We start from the raw sequence: 20,380 nt of genomic DNA on the forward strand, positions 1-20,380 counted from the left end.
TGGTGACCCCTGTGTGTCAGAGCAGAACTGTGATCCACAGAGTTTCCAGTGATTGGTTTTTCAGAAGTAGATCACCAGGCGTTTCCTCTAAGGTGCCTTTGGGTGGACTCGAACCTTCAAACTTTCAGTTAGCAGCCTACTGTTTTAATTGTTCGCACCACCCAGGGACTCCTGACATTAATGAATACCAAATGTTTTTAGTAGATGTCAGCAAAACCCCGTGTACACAGCGTGGCCAGCACTTGGTGGGGCAAGAGGCAGCAAATCTCATCCCCAAACATGGCATTGACTGAGCACCCCCTCTGGTCTTGAGTTTTCTTTTTGTTCCCAAATCATTTCTTTGTGAACACTCCTGCAGGGGCCTGGAGGACCCCCTGGACTTCCCGGACCCCCTGGACACGTGGGAGCTCCTGTAAGTAAGAGCGCCTGTGTGTGTATGACGGCAGGGGGTGGGTAGTCCCTTCTCCGGGAATCAGAGCCAGGCCCTATAAAAGCCCCACAGCCATGTGCGGGGATATTCCCTTGTCATACATGATGACAGTGAAATGTCAGTCTCTCTTCCTTTAAGAAACCAGAAATTTTTAAACACCACAGCACTCAAAAATCCCCTGGAGAACAGGTCTGAAATGCACAGCCCTGGGGCCCATACCCAGAGAATGAAGCAGCAGGTCTGGGAGGCACCATAAACCTGCATTTTTAACCAGCGTCACAGGGGAAGACCTTTTTAGCCAGTGCTGCCCAATCCGCCATGCCGTGCAAGTGGCCAGATGAGTGCAGGAGCCAGGACGTGACTCAGCCTGTGGCTCTGGGGACCTGGATAACCAGGCCAGGGGACCAGCCCTCAGAGCTCGGCCCTTACCTGGGAAGTAGCCTAGCTCAGCTGCCTGTGGCAGTGGGAGGAACACAGGCTGCTGTGTGGTTTGTCTGCATGGGGGCATGGGATCTTTCCCACCACCCGGCCCGTGCCATGGGCTAGAGGTGACCAGGCAGTCTCTCCACGGGCCCTCGGATGGTAAGAACAGAAAGGCCTGGCTGGGATGTTGTCACAGCTCTTCTTTTTTCCCCAGGGTCTCCAAGGAGAACTAGGTGAAAAGGGTGCCAGAGGAGAAAAGGTATTTATAGTCTGCTTTTTTTTTTTTTCAGTCAGTACATGCTGTGTGGGTACAGGTGCATGAGTGTGTGTGTGTGTGTGCAGGTGTGTGCACAGGTGTGCGCAGGTGTGTGCAGGTGTGTGCACAGGTGTGTGCAGGTGGGTGTGCATGTGAAAGTGTGTGCACAGGTGTGTCCAGGTATGTTTTTGTCCAGGTGTGCCTGCGCAGGTAGGTACTGTATTTTTATGCAAATAACGCATTCCTTCTACCTTTGTCAACCATGTCCTCTTCCCACAAGGTATTTTTGTAAATGCGCTAGGCTAATTTTTTATAGCAATGTGTACAAAAAATTGGCATCACCGCACTACAAAAATATGTTGTGGGGGGAGGGCATGGTTGGCAAGCAGATGTAGTAAAAAAAAAAAAAAAGTAGGTGCGTATTATTTGAGGCATAAACATATGGCATATGTTGTGTGGGTGTGGGTGCAAGTATGTGTTGTGTGTGTGCAGGTGTGTGTGCATATGTGTGTAAGCACATGCAGATGTGTGTGTGCAGGTGTGCAAATGGGTGTATGTGTGCAGGTGTTTGTGTGTGTGCAGGTATACGTAGGTGTATATGTGTGCCAGGTGCATGCAGGTGTGCACAGGTGTGCACAGGGTGTGCAGGTATATTCAGGTGTGAATGTGTGCAAGGTGCATGCAGGTGTGCACAGATGTGTGCAGGTGTATGTATGTGTGTGTGCAGGCATGTGCATGTATGGGCAGGGGGGACTGGTGCAGACAGGATGTTAGCTTCCCATCTTAAATGTGAGTTCTGTGCCTGGAAGGCCGTCGCCTCTTACCTGAAGGATACTGAAGTCCTCTCCACAGGGCAGTGCTTAGTGTTTCCAGACCAAAGGAAGAGGGTTTGAAAGACCCCTGGATTGGGACTCAAAATATCCCAGTTGCTACTGTGGACTCGCATCTGACTTGGGCAAGTTCCATAACCTCTCCGCTCCTCAGCTTCCCCGACTCTCAAACAAGAGGGGCTCCATGGAGACACTTCCTGCCCTCAAACAAGAGGAGGGTCCGCTTACCTGTGGCGTTGTGAGCTACTGCTGAGCTTCGTTTACCAAGGGTGGTGCGCTGGCCAAGCTTACGTTCTTAACTGTGGATTGCCATGGCTGCTGGAGTGTTTGAGTAGGCAAAGGTCCTTCACAACTATGTTACCAGTTTATAACAAGTTGGTTCTCAGCTCAGATTCTTCCACAGATGCCAATGGCAGAAAATGCTCAAAGCTCAACTCCATGGGAACCAAAGACTGAAAACCCCACCACGTCTGCCTCCCCAGGCCCATTAACTGAGTTCCTTAAGGTGCGAGGTCAAGTGTTCCAAGAACTGGACTTAGCCTCCTGCTCTAAACCATGTTCCAGACAACTTCTCAGAGCCAACCCCATTCTGTCTTTCTCCAGTACACATTTCTCTAGCTTTATGAGGATTTTTTTCATTAATGAGTGATATAATTGTGTTTCTATGTACTTGGAAAACAGTGAAAAATAGCCTGTAACCCCACCACCCTAAAGCCGCCTTTCTCTGATGCATCTGATTTATTTTTGCCATCACACAGGGTATATTCAGTTCAGTGCCCTGTTTGTTCTCCTGGGGTCCAGCATTTTCTCCATGCTGCCATAGCGTTTTTATAACCTATTTAAAATGACAGCACAACATTCCACTGACTGAATAAACCATAATTTATGTCCCCATCCCTCTGCTCTTGATTATTTAGGGCTGTTTCCAGTTATTCACACTATTAAAAATAATGCTTCAGTGAACATTTTTAAACCTATAGTTTTGTTTTGTTTCAGATTTAGGTTTATTTCCTTAGGCTGGTTTCCCAGAAGTGAAATTACTGGTCCAAGAAAATGAGCCTTTCTCTGGCTCTGGAAGCATATTGCCATGTTGCTTGCCAAAAGATTCCTTATAATTAAGGGAAGCAGAGGCTAGAGTTTTATCCCAATCCAGGCTCCAAAGCATGGGTATTGTTTGTTTGCATATTAAATTTTAATCACTGTAATTTTAATAAGCAAACAGGCTTTACCCCGGGGTGGTTAGGACTAGCATTTCTTGGTTCTTTGGAGAGTTTGGACATGGCTCCATATATGAGTTTACCACTTAGGTCTCATCTCAAGAGCCCTGTGCTCCTAGTCTTGGCATTGTGGAGACCTGGAAGTGGCCTTTGGAGTAACTGAGGACTCAGGCCCAAGGCAGGGGCTTGATGGCAACACCATGAGCTGCTATGGTGGGCAGAGTCAGGCTCTGATTTGAACTCCTGAGAGGAAGCAGGAGGGCTTCGGGACCTGCTCCCGTTGCAGACCTGGACTGTGGAACAGCAAGAGGAGAGCTGAGGCTCAGCGTCCACAGTGTGATGAGCTCAGCAGTGATTCCTGAAGAAGGCCTAGGAGTGTGGAGGTCAGGTACTAAGTCACCTAAGGGGTTTGGCCAGAGGTACAGGCTCATCTCATGGTCTGATGTTCAGAATAGGCTCTTAGGCATTTTGGTCTTCCCCCAAGCTGTTGCTGAATGCCTGCTGTGTGCCAGGCCCTGTGCCAAATGCTATAGGCCCAGAGGTGTCTAAAGCTTGGTCCCTGCCTTCAGGGTCCCAGGAGCTTAGTGGACAGACAGATGTTTAGACACCCAGCTCTGCAGTGTATATAGGTATCTGTGTGAGGTGTACAGTGTTTATGTAGAGCCAGGAACGTAGATGGCTCTCATAAGCATTTGCCTAATAAAGAATGAATAGAAGATGTCTTTGTTGTAAGAAGGGTAACTGGAGAATCGAAGGTGTGGGACCTGTGATGTTAGTTTCATGTGTCAATGTGGCCAGGCCAGTTATTTAATCAAACACTAGTCTCGGTGTTGCTGTGATGTATTTAGTAGATGTGGTTAACACCTACAATCAGTTGACTTTAGGTAAAGCGGATTACCCTTCATAATGGGGGTGGGCCTTATCTAATCAGTTGGAAAGCCTTAAAAGCAAAATCAGAGATTTCTCAAAGAAGGAGAAATTCTGCCTCAAGACTACAGTGTCACCTCTTGCCAAGTTTACAGCTTACTGGCCTGCCTTACAGATTTTGGACTGGCCAGCCCCGACAATCGTGTGAGCCAAATGTATAAGAGGCCTGGTGGTACAATGGTTAAGCCCTTGGCTGCTAACTGAAAGGTTGGCAGTTGGAACTCAGCAGCTGCTCTGCAGGAGAAAGATGTGGCAGTCTGCTTCTGTAAAGATTACGGCCTTGGAAATCCTGTGGGGCCGTTCTACTCTGTCACATAAGGTCTCTATGAGTTGGAATTAACTCAACGGCACACAGCAATTACTATTGGTTCTGTATTTCTTTTTTTTTTCTCTGAAGCACTCTGACCGACAGGAACCAAAATAAGCTTGTAGTATGCAGAGAGAAAGCCAACTGAGACAAGAGAAGACTGTATTTGGAGAGGGTGCCACGTCCCCAGGAAACTCCCCAGAACCCTGGTCATCAGTCCCAGGTCTAGTACCGATTTGGTACCTCAGGGGCCAGCCCTGACTCCCAGAAGCTCTGGTCTCTCTGGGAAGGTGGCTCCCCACACAAGGGCCCATGGCTGCAGTGTCCCTTGTGAGAGCCAGCTCTGAAGCTTAAAAACTTGGACGGACCCTTGAACTACGAAAGCCTCAGTTTCCTCATCTACAGAATGGAAAGAGTAATGTCTTCCTCCAAGACTTGTTGGAAGCTGGGATAAAATAACAGAAGCAAAGTGTCCAGTGCACAACCGACATATCCACAACCATCAATTTCCTTTCCCCACTCCTGTTCCAGGACAAATGCAGTCTGTACATATCCAGTTTTTTCTTGAAAAAGCACTGTATTGAAGCAACGGCCCTTTCCAACGTGGCGTTGGACAATTTCCCCAGCAAGCTTCTGGAGTCTTGTGTTAAGACTCTTGTCCAGCCAAGAAAAATTATGTTCCAATCGGAATCCTAAATTATCAAATCTGGAGTGGAGAACCCTCCTTATTGTACAGATGGGGAAACCGAGGCCCAGAGGCAATGTGTTTCCCAATGCCTGTGGCCCATTACAAGGAGAGCAACTGCTCCAAACTCCTCGTCCTGGCCGAGCTTCCCCTCCCCAGTGCACCAAGTCTGACGTGCTGTCAGAAACGTGGTTAAGTCAGATGTGTCCCTGGGTTCCCAACAGCCCTCAGCCATTCCTCATCAGGTGCCACCTTTCCGGGAAGCTCAGGAAGTGGAGGGCCACCTCCAGGTGTGGGGTCCAGGGAGGAGATTAACTGGGGCCCCATCGGCCTCTGAGTCTCTCCTAGCTGTGGACTCCCACCTGCCCTTAGCTACATCCTCATGGTGAGCAGAAGCTGTGCAGTGATCTGAGAGCCAGACTGTGGAGTCTGATCCCAGCTCTGGGTTTTGCTGGTGGTGTGACCTTTTTTCTTTTAAATCATGATTAAGTGAAAGTTTACATAGCAAATTAGTTTCTTATTAAATAGTTAATACACAAACTTTTTTGTGACATTGGTTGCCAACCCCACAACGTGTCAAAACTCTCTCCCCTTCTCCACCCCAGGTTTCCTGTTTCCGTTCGTCCAGTTTCTCTGTCCCTTCCTGCCTTCTCATCTTTGCTTTTGGGCTGGTGTGCCCATTAGTCTTGTATACAGGAAGCATGTCCCTCATGTGTGTTATTGTTGGCCCTATAGACCTGTCTAATCTTTGGCTGAAGGGTGAACCTCAAGAGTGACTTCAGTACTGAGTTAAAAGTGGTGTGACCTTTGAAGAGTTATTTCACTGCTGAGTCTCAGATTACCTCAATGAGTAGACTAATTTTATCTATCATATGAGATTACTATGACGATTAAATTAGTTTTTATTTAACTCGTTTTGTCAGTCATACTGTGGTGGCTTGCATGTTGCTGTGATACTGGAGGCTGTGACAGTGGTATTTCAAATACCAGCAGGGTCACCCGTGGTGGGCAGGTTTCAGTAGAGCTTCCAGACTAAGGCAGACTGGAAAGAATGGCCTGGCAATCTACTTCTGAAAATTAGCCAATGAAAATCCTATGGATGATAGAAAATCGTTCGACACTTGACTTGCTTACTTTGGACGTATCATCAATAGGGACAGATCACTGGAGAGGGGCATCATCATGGTTGGAAAAGTGGAGGGCCAGTGAAAGTGAGAGAAACCCTCCATGAGCTGGATTGACATACCAACAATCATGAAGATGGCCCAGGGCCAGGCAACCGTTTCTGTTATGTGTGAGGTTACCATGAGTTGGAGCTGCCTTGGGGGCACCTAATAACAACATATTCATAAAGCTCTTAGAAAAGGCTGGGCCCTGTGTATCATAAGGAATGGGGAGAGACAGAGACAGAGAAAGATACAGAGAGAAGGAAGCCTGACCCGTGGACGCTGCCGCACAGCTTCCAGCATGATTTCCGCTCCCTGTGAGTGTGGAGGTCACTGGGGGAGCTGGCCTCTTCTCTGCCCTCTGTCCCCCCTCTGTCAAACGGGGCACCTGCACTGTTTGATCCTTTGGGTCTCTTCTAGTTCTTCCATCCAGTAGGTACTTAGAATGGTTTATTTTGTCGGGAACCTCTGCTGGTTCTCTTATGCCAGCAGGAATGGAGTTTCTGTCTCCCCCTAAGACGGGCCACACAGCTGCCTGGCCTTGCTGGTGTGGAGCTGGGACTGCACTCCAGAGCCTCCCCAGGAGGGAGCCGCTGCCCTCCTAAAGGGGCGGTCTCAGTGAGGGGGAGACAGCGCCAGCTTTAGGTTTTTCCTGAAGATGCCACCGCAGAAGCAGCAAGGTGACAGAAGCTCTGTTGGCATGAGGTGGTCTTGGTGGTGGAGGGGCAGTGATGCCTGAGCAGGCTGTCCAAGGATACTGCACTGGGATGGTTGGGAAACTGTCAGGTGAATCACTAATGGTGTAAACATTGGATGCTGTGGGCCCCAGCTTGAGCTAGAAAACCCCGTCCACTTGACAGCTTTGAGTGACTGTGAATGTTCAAAGGTCCTGAGGCTCCTGGGAGGATTCTCCAGGTGTCTGCCTTGCCTTGGGAATATGGAAGCTCAGGCAAGGTGGCCCTAGTAAAATGGTAAAAGCACCAGCTTTGGGATCAGGAGAGCTAGATTGTCATCTGGCTCTGCCATTACTAGATCTGGGACCCGGACAAACTCCTTAGCCTCTCTGACCTTCTGGGTCCTTATCTAAAATTTAGGGGTGATAATACCTATCTCAGGAAGTGGCTATGGGGATCAAATCGGATGAGTTATGAAAGCAAATACAAAGCTGGCACCTGGAGATACTCCACTAATGCTTAACGCCAATCCATCCTGCCCTCCTGGGCACCCGGGCTTTTCTATTTTGACCTCCAGCTCTGCCTTATAATAATAAGTCGTCAACAAGAGTCATCCTCAATTAGTGTTGTTCTTGAAGGGCCAGCAGAGTTTTCCTCTAGGTTTTTGTTAGTTGCCATTGAGTTAGCTCTCATTCATTGTGACCTTGAGTATAACAGAACAAAACATTGCCAGTCACGATCATTGGTATGATTGAGTCCATTATTATGGCTCTTGTGTCAGTCCGTCTCATTGAGTTTCCCTCATTTTAGCTGACCCTCTACTTTACCAAACATGATGTCCTTTCCTAGCATTTGGTCTTTCCTGATGATGTATCCAAGGTGAGTGAGCTGAAGTCTCCCCATCCTCGATTCTAAGGAGCATTCTGGTTATACTTCTTCTAAGACTGACTTGTTTCTTCTGGCTGTCCACAGTATATTCAATATTCTTCACCAACATCACAATTTGAATACATCACCTCTTCTTCTGTCTTCCCTTGTCATTGCTATAATAGTATGTGTTGACTGTCTACTGTGTGTTGGGTGGATGGAGGTACATTCACTCATTCACTGAGAAACTTTTATGGAGCAGGTGACCACTGGCCCAGACCATCCTGGCAGCTGGGGAGCTCCCATGCTGAGGATCTAGGGGTTGAGAGCACCTTGACGTCCCAGGCACCACGGTCCCGGATGCTCATCCTGGTGATGCATGCTCATCCTGGTGATGTGTCCAGGATGAGCTGATCTTAGAATTGGACAGAGTTAAAGCCTCTACTTGAAGGATGAGGCAGCCCATGGGGTGGAGCTCCTTGGGCATAGACATTATTGGCTGGAGGTGTCAAGAGGGAACGGCCAGCCAGGGTGACTCACAGCCCCTGAGACTCCCCCCATCTTCACCCCCTCCAAGGAGGCTGGTCTCCTCAGACCACACATGAGGGCACATTTTGCCTTGTGGGAGAGTTTGGTATCAAGGTAATGCTGGCCTCATAGAAGGAGTTTGGAAGTGTTTCCTCTTCTGTATTCTGGGAGAGACTGTAGAGAATCGCTGTCATTTTTTCTTTAAATGTCTGGTAGAATCCACCAGGGAAACCTTCTGGGCCTGGTGCTTTCTGTTTTGGAAGGTTACTAACTGTTGATCCAATTCTGTCAATAGATACAGGCCTGTTCAGATGATCTGTTCCTCTTTGTGTGAGTTTTGGTAGATTTTGCCTTACAAGGAATTTGTCCATTTCATCTAAGTTATCAAGTTTGGGGGGCTAGGATTATTCCAGTCAGTTCCGACTCATGGCCACTCATGGTGTTGCGGAGTGGAACCACGCTCCACAGGGTTTTCAATGGCTGTATCTTACAGAAGTAGGTCACCAGGCCTTTCTTTCATGGCACCGCTTGTCGGATTTGAACTGCCAACCATATCCTTTTAATGATCGTGGTATCAATCGTGACGGCCTCTTTTTCAGTTTCAATATAGTAATGCGTGTCTTCTCTCTTTTTTTCCCCGGTTAGCCTGGGTAGAAGTTTGTCAATTTTACTGATTTTTTTTTCAAAGAATCAGCTTTTGGTTTCATTGATTTTCTCTATTAATTTCCTGTTTTCAGCAAGTGACTGCGGTATCATAACTGGGTGGGTATAAACTCCCTGAGAGCAAAGAACGGGTTTAATTCATCTTCATTTTCCTGCGCCATGTCAGGTGGCCTGGAGCCCAGGAGGTGCTCAGTTTGTGCTCCTGGAATAACTATTGAATTATTGAATTGGAGCTAGTGAGTGCAATGTATGCATTTGGCCATTCCATGAGCATGGATGAGAATGCCCTGGGTGCAGGAGAAATCAGATGAGGGCCTGCCTGTAAGGGCTCACAGCACAGAGGAGGTGAGGCATGAGGGTTTAGGCAGAGGAAGCACGCATGTCATGAGAGATGAAGGGTAACTGGATTCCAGAAGGAGAAATCACTTCTGGATGGGAGTGGTGAGACAGGAGATCATAGGAGTCTTCATGGAGGAGGCAGCATTTGAGTTGGGTTGTAGTAGTAATACCTACCATGGGTTGTCTTCTGCTAAAGACCGGGCATTTTACCTGTATTATATCATAGATTCTGAACAACTAACAAACAAATGAAAGGTGAGAAAAATAGTTTAATTACTCCTATTGAATACACACTGGGAACAGGAGGAATGCCAACTGGATAATGGGGAGACCATCTGGCAATGGGGTGGGCAGCGGGTTGGAGCAAAGGTGGGGCAGTGGGAGCAGGTTGGAGGCTGCAGGGGGGTTATGCAGGACAGGATGAGGCTGGGCTAGGACTGGGACAGAGACATCGCAGAAGAAGCTGAGAGGGCCAAAGAGGCTGTCCAAGGTCGTGGATGGCACAAAGGAGGGACTACAGCCAGTTTCTGGGGCATTGACTTAATAATGTTTCTTCGGCCTTGGTGATGGTTAGATATTCTGCCAATTTAATAAAAGTTTGTTTTTTCTGGAAACCCTGGTGGCGTAGTGGCTAAGAGCTATGGATGCTAACCAAAAGGCTGGCAGTTCAAACTCACCAGGTGCTCCTTGGAAACCCTACGGGGCAGTTCTACTCTGTGCTATAGCGTCTCTATGAGTTGAAATCGACTTGACAGCAAGGGGTTTGGTTTTTGTTTATTCTGTGTGAGGGGAGGGGAAGAAACACACCACACGTCCCCCTGCTGCCTTAAATGTGCGTATCGACATCGCAGTTTCAGAATCAACTAGATAAGTGCAGCCCAGATTAAAGGGTAAGGGGCATGTTTCTGCTTTTAGTGGTATGCGAGAGCCCTCTACAGTCAGAGTTCAGGACTGCAGCAGATAGACAGCCTCCAACCAAGGGCTCGGGAGTCAGGTCTGGGACAGTGAGTACCAGGTCTTCCTCTTGAACTGTGTGAACCAGGATGATCTAAGCAACTCTTTGAAACTCCGTTTTCTTTACTAAAAATGGAAACAATTGTTGTAGCTTTTCAATCAGATAGTGCCTTGTTTGGCACCTAGTGTCCAGAAGGTACTCAGGTATGGAGCACGGTTCTACTCTGACACACATGGGGTGGCCATGAGTCAGAGTCATCTCGGTGGCAACTGGTTTGTTAGGCTTTTTGCTAGAACAAACTGCCAATAGCCAACAAATAAAAACAGAGTGAACAAAAGTAACTCAGAAAAAGGGTGTATTCCCCTTTAATTACTATAAGCCCACATGTGTACACACACAGGCACACATGCACACCTGCACATGCACGCACATGCACATACGCACATGTATGTGCACAAACACACATGCACACATGTGCATGCACACACAGGCAAGCACACATGCACAACACATGCAAGCACACATGCACACACATGCAAGCACACGCGTGCACCGATACACACACTATCAATTAAAGGCTGTGAGCATCAGAAGTGATTTTAAAGATGCTGTGATATTTTGGGGATACACCTACCTTTTCTCTTGTCTTTCGTTATTTCTGTCATGGGCTGACTCTGGATTAGAACCAGGTCTCCTGACTCCAGCTCATCGCTCTTCTCTTGTCCCTCCTGTTCCTGCCCCACTCACCCCTCCCCTCCCACAACATTCCTCCCTTGCTTCTCTCTTTCAACTGCCTTCTTTTCCTCTCCTTTCCCCGTTCTGTTCTGCACATCCACTCTTCATTTTGCTTCCAAACCCACTGTTGTCGAGTTGATTCCAACTCACAGCGACCCTATAGGACAGAGTGAAACTGTCCCATAGGATTTACAGGAGCAGATTGCCAGGTCTTTTTCCTGTGGAGTGGTTAGTGGACTCAAATCGCCAACCTTTCGATTAGCTGCTGAGTGCTTAACCACTGTGCCACCAGGGCTCCTTTTTGTTTCATTAAAAAACAAACAAATTCCTTGAAGTCAAGTCGATTCTGACTCAGAGCGACCCTGTAGGACAGAGTAGAACTGCCCCTCAGGGCTTCCAAGGCTGTAGATCTTCTTGGAAATAGACTAACATATCATTCTCCTGCGGGGCAGCTGCTGGGTTCGAACCACTGATCTTCTGGTTGTCAGCTGAGTGCTTTCATTTAGCCAACTTTTAATATTCACCGTCCACGTTCCAGGCATTGTTCTAAGCGTTTTGCATATATGAGCTCAGTTCACCCTCGCTGCAAGCCTATGAGATACGTATTCTTATTATCCCAATTTTAGAGATGGGAAACTGAGTCACACAGATGCTAAGTGATGCTAAATCACATGGCTTGGGAGTGGGAGACTCAGCATCCGAGCCTGAGTGCTGAGGTTGGCCACCCCTCCTTGCACCTCTGCACCTTGGGGGAGCCCCGCTCACACTCATAGGCCAGACACCAAACCAGTGGTCAGCGGTCCAAACCCTGATCTCATTGTGCATCTATGGCCAGTGCAGCGGTAAAACTCAATGCCAACACAACGAAACGAAATTCAAAGCCTTTAGGTAGGCGTGCTCTCTCTTGGTTGGTGTCATACTCAAACCTGTTGCTGTCACGTTGACAAGTCATAGTGACCCTGTAGGACAAGTAGAACTGCCCCATAAGGTTTCCAAGGCTGTAATCTCTATGGGATCAGACTGCCATATCTTTCTCCAGCAGAGTGCCTGGTGGCTTCAAACTGCTGACCTTTTGGTTAGCAGCTGAGTGCTTAACCAGTGTGCCACCAGAAGTCTCCCTCCCTGTTGCTTCCACTCCACCTCATGTCACAGTCTGGCTCCCATATGTGTTTCAGCTTGAGATACTTCTGGAAACACTGCTGGCTTCTCTCTCTCTGTCTCTTTCTCTCTGTCCTGCACCCTCCCCCTCTTTCTCCCTCTCTTCCTCTTTCTTCTCCCTGCTAAGGAAAGTGCACAGATGTCAGCCTCCAGCTGTGCCCACTTGGCCCCATTCCCCTGCACTCACTAGTGTTATACATTGCTGACACAACGTCCAGTTAAGTCCACTGTCCATCCTGCAGCTGCCCTGGGTTGCAGCTGGGAGATATCTTGGCTCCAGGCTCCCCTGATCCTGATGGAGAAAGTGGGGGCTTAAACAACAGGTAGAGTCCTCTACTTCAGGGTAGAACTTGTCAAATGGCACCTGGTCACCCCTTTTTCCTTTGTACTGAGCTCTGTGGAAATGCCAAATACTGGGGTGATGTTTAGCAGGGCAGCCTGCTGCAACAAGGAAGAAGGCACTGGCCTGGAAGTCAGGAGCCCTTTGTTGTAGTCCAGGTTTCTGTGGGACCCTCAACAAGGTATACACTCAAAGGTTGTCGCTCCCTCACCTGTAAAATGAGGGGGTTAGAGTCCATGGGGTCTAAATCCTGGGCAACTCAGCCATCCAAGAACCTAGGGGACAGATCACCGTGCTGATCTCAGGCCACTGCTCAGACCCTGGGCAGTAGAAGGACCCGAAGAAGGCTCAGGAGACCCAGATTCTGTGCCAGCATCAGCACACCCAGCTGGGCATTTCTCTGGCCTTTGGCTTATGCTCTTTGACCCCCAACACACCGTGCCCTCCAGGGACATTACATATTTTGACTTTCCTGTGTCCAGAGGAACCTGGCAGAGTGGACAGTAAGCATGCTCAGCAAAGAGCCTTTGCTCACCCTTCCTTTTCAGACAGTGGCTGCAGGGTGTCCAGTCGGCCTGCTGCCTGGGATCACTTGCCCGTTCTTCATTTCTTCATATTTCTTCTTCTTGCCAGGGGGAGCGAGGCCTGGATGGATTCCCTGGGAAGCCAGGAGAGACAGGACTGCAGGTAGGTGGCATCAATGCTGGTGGGCTGGGTGTTGCTGGAGGATAGGAGCAGCTGGGTCCTGACACAGACTTCTGTAGGGCCAGTCCGCCCACGTGAGGGCCCCAGCTATATGATCACCTGAGTCCAAAATGCCCGTGCAGCAACACACTGCTTTACAGCCACATTACATTAAGTAGTGTGACATTTTTAGTATGAACGTAAAGGCATGGACCTCTCGCCCATGTTCCAAATGATGTAACATGCAAGGTTACTCATCGCCATCTTATCTGTGATAGTAAGAGACAACCTAAATGATGTAATGTGAAAGGTTGATCATTGCCATCTTAGCCGTGATGGTAAGAGACTAGAGACAACCTAAATGATGTAATGTGCAAGGTTACTCATTGCCATCTTATCCATGATAGTAAGAGACTAGAAACAACCTAAATGCTTGTCAATAAGAAAACAGTTGGATAAGTCAAGATGAAGTGAAGCGAAGCTGTGAGAAATACTGAAGAAATGCCTGGTCTGCTGACATGGACGATCCAGAAGATACATTGTTAAAAGAAAAATTAAGTGTAGAATGGTGCCTCATATAGGGATGGACTTCCTTTAGAAGGATAAGCAAGAAACGAATAACTCTGGCGTCCTTGGAAGAGGATTCTTAGTGGCGGGGAGATGGAGTGGGAAGGAAACTTTGGTAACTTTTACGTTTTGAACCATATGAATGTATAATCTATTTGAAAATTACGAAATTTAAATATTTAAAAATAAAGATTAAATAAAACTTAATATATTTTCAATGAAAACAATTAGGACAATACCATATTACACAATATAATTTGGTATATGAATATGTTGGAGACCTGGTTGCACAATGGTTAACAGCCCAGGCTGCTAACCAAAAGGTTGGCAGTTTGATTCCACCAGCTGCTCTATGGGAATACTATGGGGCAGTTCTGCTCTGTCCTATAGGATTGCTAGGAGTTGGAGTTGACTCGACAGTGACAGGTTTGATTTTTGGTTTATATGACTATGTTAATCAATATGTTTATATAAGTAGCAATATAAATTAACTAATACATAAAATAATGAATCTAAACACAAATTATATTCAATATAAGCTAATCACATGTAAATATTAATTTCATTATACTATACTAATCTAAGGTCACACTTAACACCATCGCCCAGAAATGATATCTGGATTTGTATTTACTGTCACTTACTGATAGGCATACACACAAACTGGAAGCATACTTTTTCTAGTATCTTGAGCCCCTCCCCTCAACATTACATCATAAACCTGTAACCATTTTTTAGGTATTCACCAACGATGTAACTCAAATGACAGCTCTGTATTCTATGCTGTAAGTGGACCATCATTTATTAATCGGCTTAAACATATCCACAGTGTGCCACTTCAGTGCCAGGCCTGGCTCTCTTCACTGGGAACTCCCCCTGGGTGGTGACCAGGAAAGTCAAAGCCTCTTCCCACATGGTGCTTACATTTTTCACAAAAGAGAAGCAAACAACTATAAACCATCCTATAGATAAAATACTGATGGTGTGAAGGCAGCTCACAAGGGCCTGAGAAGCATCATGGAGGGGTCTTCTCCTGCTGTGGGGCATTTAGTTGGGTTCAGATTTGCTTTTTCCACACAGAAGCACCAGTGTGACTCCAAAGAGGGAAAAGACAGAGAGGTGGAGTTTGGTTAGTGCGAGGAAGACGAAATAGGCAGAGTCCGGAAAGTCTGTTCCAGGGGATCTGTGCCTTCGGGGGAAGCCAGGCTATAGCTGCATTGACTCCTTGACCTCTTTCTTCTCCAGTTGCCTCCACTGACTATCCCCCTGTTCATTTCTTTCCTCTAGGGGAGACCTGGGCCTCCCGGTGTGGCAGGGCCCCAAGGAGAGAAGGTAAGCTGATAGGTGGTAGGTGGGTCTGGGCTCAGGAAGGGCAAGTGTGTGAATTGCCCTCCTGAACAAACCAGGGCTCAGGGAGAGGGACCCAGGCTGGATTTCTGGGAACAACGTGCAAAAGCTGGTGAGTTGGGATTGACCCACTGCCCGCAGAGGGTGGACTTAAGGGAGACCCATGCAATAGCTTTCAAAGAACCTATAATAATTAGGTCAACCAGATGGCCCCTGCCTCGGTGCCACAAGGAGGAGGCCAAGCAGGGGTAGATAGGATCTATGCACAAGGTAGGAGGTAGTGGGAGGAAGCCAGAGACTGCCAAAACGCAGTATAAGGATGCTGCAGGGAAGATGTGCCTGGAGAGAAGCTCAGCCCAAAGCCTTCGTGTGGGGGCCCACGGACCCAGCCTTGTGTGGGGAGGAAGCTGCTCTGGGATCCAGTACAGACTTAAATCCATTAGGTAGATTTAGGATCCCTGGTGGCACACTGGTTAAGAGCAGGAGCTTAGCTGCTAACAAAAAAGGTTGGAAGTTCCAATCCACGAGCCGCTCCTTGGAAACCCTATGGGGAAGTTCCACTCTGCCCTATAGGGTCACTATGAGTTGAAATCGACTCGTTGACACAGGTTTTTTTTTTTTTTTGAGGGGGCGTGGATTTAAATGAATACGTTCCTATTAAGGAAAAAAAAATGGAAAAATATACTGCCGTGATCTACATGTTTTTAAATGTGTCAGTGGAATATTCATAAATAAATGGGCCTGGAATTGCCCACACCTTGATTCATAATTGGGGTTCATACATTCCCAGCACAAGGGTCTCCCTGTTATGTCATTGACTGGTCAGTCCATGGGCTGGGGTGAAAACTTGCTGGGGATAATGACGATGCTGATTGCAGTACTTTTCACAAGAGCCAAAAGGTGTCTGTCAATAGATGGATGGGGGAATACAATGTGGTCTGCCGTACAATGGAGTATTACTCAGCCATCAAGAGAAATGAAGTCCTGATGGGTGCCACAACATGGATGAATCTTGAAAACATACTGAGTGAAATAAGTCACTAAAGGACAAATGCCGTATGATCTCACTTATATGAAATAAGCGCATACGTAGAAACTAGAGATTATTAGTGGATACTGGGGGTGGGAGGAGGGGGAAGGTGGAGTTTTTGCTTAGGTACCTTTAGGGCTAATGATGGTGGAATGACTTGGAAAGAGCAATGGTAATGGTTGCACAACATGAAGAATGTAATCAATGTCACTAAATTTTACATGTAGAAATTGTTGAATTGGTGAATGTTTTGGTGTGTATGTTTCCACTGCACACACACAAAAAGTCTAGGAGGCTCAGGAGAGTGCTGGATCCTGGGAGTTCCTGAAACTCAAATTAGATGCCAGGAATATCACCAGGCATCAGGAAATCAACTTAGGAAATTTTTGGTATTCCTTGCATTTTTATTATTTCTACTTTTAGTAGTAAAAATCATAAAAAATAAACAAACAAAAAATGTTTAGATAATATCCAGAACTTTAAAAAATCTTAAGCTTCTTAAAATGCTTTTTTGGACTAAGAAAGACTATGGATAAATACAAAATATTATCTTATCAACTTCTTTTCCTTCCCTTTCTTTTCTTCCTTTTTAACCCTACGCCATTTTACTTATTTATCAGAATAATAATCCTGAAAAATTACTAGATCTTTAATAAATAAAATAAAAGTTGTGTCTTATACTCATCGTCCACTTTAGAAGATTTTCCAACAAGGTGTAGATAAATAAACACGCTGCTTAGAATTTCTGTATCTCAACTAAAATAACTGTATTTGAAAATCCTTTGCAAATTGTGGAGTGCTACGGAAATGCGTGTGAACATAATAACCTTCCTAAGCACTCTGGGAAGCCTGGGTTTTCAGGTAACGCAGAGGGAACGAGGAGGTAGGATGAGCTCCGGGTTTGATGGAAGGTGGGTGAGACAGCCTGCGTCTGAGGACCACAGAGTGACTTTCTTTCAGGTTGCTAGACAGACCTTCAGGAAAGAAATCAGATGTCAGGTTAGGGAAGAGCTGTGGGGAGAGGAGGTTGCTGCGAGAAGACTGAATCCAGCTAAAGTAAGATGGGTGAGACCAGAGAAGCACCACGTGGACGAGGGGTGTCTCCTTGGAGTGTTCAGGTGAAGGTCACTGTGTGACTCAGGCTGGTTAGCAGCCTGTGCTCAAAATAAAGGAAAAAGAAAAGGCTGCTGCTGACTCTTCATAGAAGCAGACAGGTATACATTATAAATAATAAATAGACCCTGCATGCTGGAAAATCTCAGTTTAGGAATGGGGACGGGAGGGCCTTAATACCTTCCAGACTCTCACTGGGCTTCAGCTCTAGCTGAGCTAATTATTCTCTCTCCTTCTAAGTATTTTTAGAGTTGAGACTTATATTGTTATTTTTTAAAATAGCTCTTAAACTTGGAGACTCATGATACTTGCACAGGCTGGCGTCAGGATTTTAATAGACCTTTGCAGTTCTCTGACAGCGGATGCTGAATTCTGAAATAAGTGGTTTGTTTCACGTCAGACTACTTCCTGCTACCACTCATTGTGTGTTCACATGTGTATTCATTATACATTTCAAACTTTCATCTCATTTATAGATTGCTTTTTGTCCTCAGATTTGGGAAGCAGATGAGTTTTCATTGCTTAGCATGACGAAAGGAGAGGTTAGAGGGTAGGGTCAAGGGTCACAGTATAATTTGGGGGCATTCATTGGAATAATCAAGAAAGCAGCAATGCTCAGGTGGTGTGATGCCTCTCAACTCATTCTGAAAGAACATCATTGAGACAAATCTTAGATGTTACACAATTTGAGAAAGTCACTGGAACCATAGACTGATTCTTTTAAACGCCCTCATTTTACCGTGAGAGAACAGAGGCCCAGAAATGTAGGGGAAGACCCCACAGTGGACTTGATTTTAAATTGTTTTAGTCATCTAGTGCTGCTATAACAGAAATATCACAAGTAGTTAGCTTCAACAAAGAGAAATTTATTCTCTCACAGTCTAGTAGGCTAGAAGTCCAAATTCAGGGTTTCACCTCCAGGGAAAGGTTTTCTCTGCCAACTGTGGAGGAAGGTCCTTGTCATCCATCTTCACCTGGACTAGGATCTTCTCTGTCCAGGAACCCAGGGTCCAAAGGACATGCTCTGCTCCCAGTGCTTCTTTCTTGGTGGTATGAGGTCCCCAACTCTCTGCTCAATTCCTTTTCCATTTGTCTCTTGTAAGATAAAAGGTGGTGCAGGCCACACCCCAGGGAAACTCCTTTTACTTTGGATTAGGGATGCGACCTGACCAAGGGTGTTACATCCCACCCTAATCCTCTTCAGTATAGTCCAATCTTGCCCCTTTAACCATAGGCAGAGATTAGGATTTACAACATACAGGAAAATTATATCAATCACAAAATGGAGGAAAACCACACAATACTAAGAATCATGGTCTAACCAAGTTGACACATATTTTTTGTGGGGCACAGTTCAATCCATAACATAAACCAAAGTCTAAAACTTGGCTATTTACTTACCTATCCAATGTTGACCCACAGATGTAAATATCAGTGGATGTCCTATTTATACTACTTTAAGAGATATCAAAGATCAAAGACCACAGCCTTCAGTATGGATTGCACCTCAACATAAAGAAAAAAATATCCTCACAACTGGACCAACGAGCAACATCACGGTAAATGGAGAAAAGATTGAAGTTGTCAAGGATTACATTTTACTTGTATCCACAATCAAAAGCTGTGGAAGCAGCAGTCAAGAAATCAAAAGACGTATTGCATTGGGTAAATCTGCTGCGAAGGACCTCTCTAAAGTGTTGAAGAGCAAAGATGTCACCTTAAAGACTAAGATGCGCCTGACCCAGGCCATGGTATTTTCAATCGCATCATATGCATGTGAAAGCTGGGCAATGAATAAGGAAGACCGAAGAATAAGTGATGCCTTTGAATTGTGGTGTTGGGGAAGAGTATTGAATATACCATGGACTGCCAAAAGAATGAACAAATCTGTCTTGGAGGAAGTGCAACCAGAATGCTCCTTAGAAGCAAGGATGGCGAGACGGCGTCTTACATACTTTGGACATGTTGTTAGGAGGGATCAGTCCCTGGAGAAGGACATCATGCTTGGCAAAGTACAGGGTCAGCGTAAAAGAGGAAGACCCTCAACGAGGTGGACTGACACAGTGCCTGTAACAATGAGCTCAAGTATAGCAAGGATTGTGAGGATGGCGCAGGACTGGGGAGTGTTTCGTTCTGTTGTGCATAGGGTCGCTATGCGTTGGAACCAACTCGACGGCACCTAACAACAACAACAACAAGGGTTTTACCATAAGGAACCCTGGTGGTGCAACGGTTGAGCACTTATCTGCTAACAAAAATGTTGGCATTTCAAACCCACCCAGCTGCTCTGAGGGTGAAAGACCCGGTGGTCTGTGTCCACAAAGATTACAGCCTAGGAAACCCTGTGAGGCAGTTATACTCTGTCACATGGGGTTGCTATGAGTCAGAATTGACTCATAGGCACCCAGCAAGAACAACAGTAGGAGTTTTACTGAATCGGCTTTATGGATGTATTAGTTACCCATTGCTGCATAATAAATTATCCCAAACTTTAGTGGCTTAAAACAACAATCATTTATTCTCTCTCACAGTTTCTAGGGCCAGATATCTGGGAACAGCGGGGCTGGGTGGTGCTGGCTCAGTGTCTCTTGTGAAGTTGTGATCAAGCTATCGGGCAGAGCTTTGGGCATCTCAGGGCTCAAATGGAATGGAAGATCCACTTTTAAGCTCACTCACATGGTCGTTAGCAGGCCTTCTTGCTGGCTGTTGGCCAGAGGCTTCACTTCCTCATTACATTGGCCTCTCCATAGTGCTGCTCAAACATGGAAACTGGCTTCCCCCAGAGTGCATAATGAGAAAGAAAGAGTGACCAAAATGGGAGCCACAGTCATTTTTCACCTAATCTTGGAAGTGACATACCTTCTTTTCCGCTGTATGCTACTGGTCACATAGACTAACCTAACACCACGTGCGTAGGGTCCTTGGGAGCTGTGTTAGTCTCTCAGTGCTGCCATAACAAAGTGCCATGCTGGGTGACCTTGACTGTCCAGAAGCTAGCTAGAAGTCTGAAATCAAGGTGTCAACAGGACCGTGCTCCCTCTGAAGGCTCTAGGGGAAGAATCCTTCCTTTCCTCTTCCAAGATTCTGGTGGTTGCCAGCAATCTTGACATTGCTTGGCTTGTAGCTACATCACTTCAAT

General features: G+C 46.5%; 1 protein-coding gene across 2 annotated transcripts in view; it reads left to right on the top strand.

Annotated features, from left to right (window-relative positions):
* The window catches only part of COL22A1 (collagen type XXII alpha 1 chain), a 295,566-nt gene that overhangs the window by 105,578 nt on the left and 169,608 nt on the right, over positions 1–20,380 (top strand). For both annotated transcript variants that reach the window (XM_049854093.1, XM_049854094.1), the window contains 4 exons: positions 359–412; positions 1,068–1,112; positions 13,134–13,187; positions 15,039–15,083. In XM_049854093.1, the coding sequence (XP_049710050.1) occupies positions 359–412; positions 1,068–1,112; positions 13,134–13,187; positions 15,039–15,083 (198 nt within the window). The remainder of the gene's footprint in view (positions 1–358; positions 413–1,067; positions 1,113–13,133; positions 13,188–15,038; positions 15,084–20,380) is intronic.

The sequence above is a fragment of the Elephas maximus genome, chromosome 15 (assembly GCF_024166365.1).
Source record: "Elephas maximus indicus isolate mEleMax1 chromosome 15, mEleMax1 primary haplotype, whole genome shotgun sequence".
Taxonomy (NCBI): domain Eukaryota; kingdom Metazoa; phylum Chordata; class Mammalia; order Proboscidea; family Elephantidae; genus Elephas; species Elephas maximus.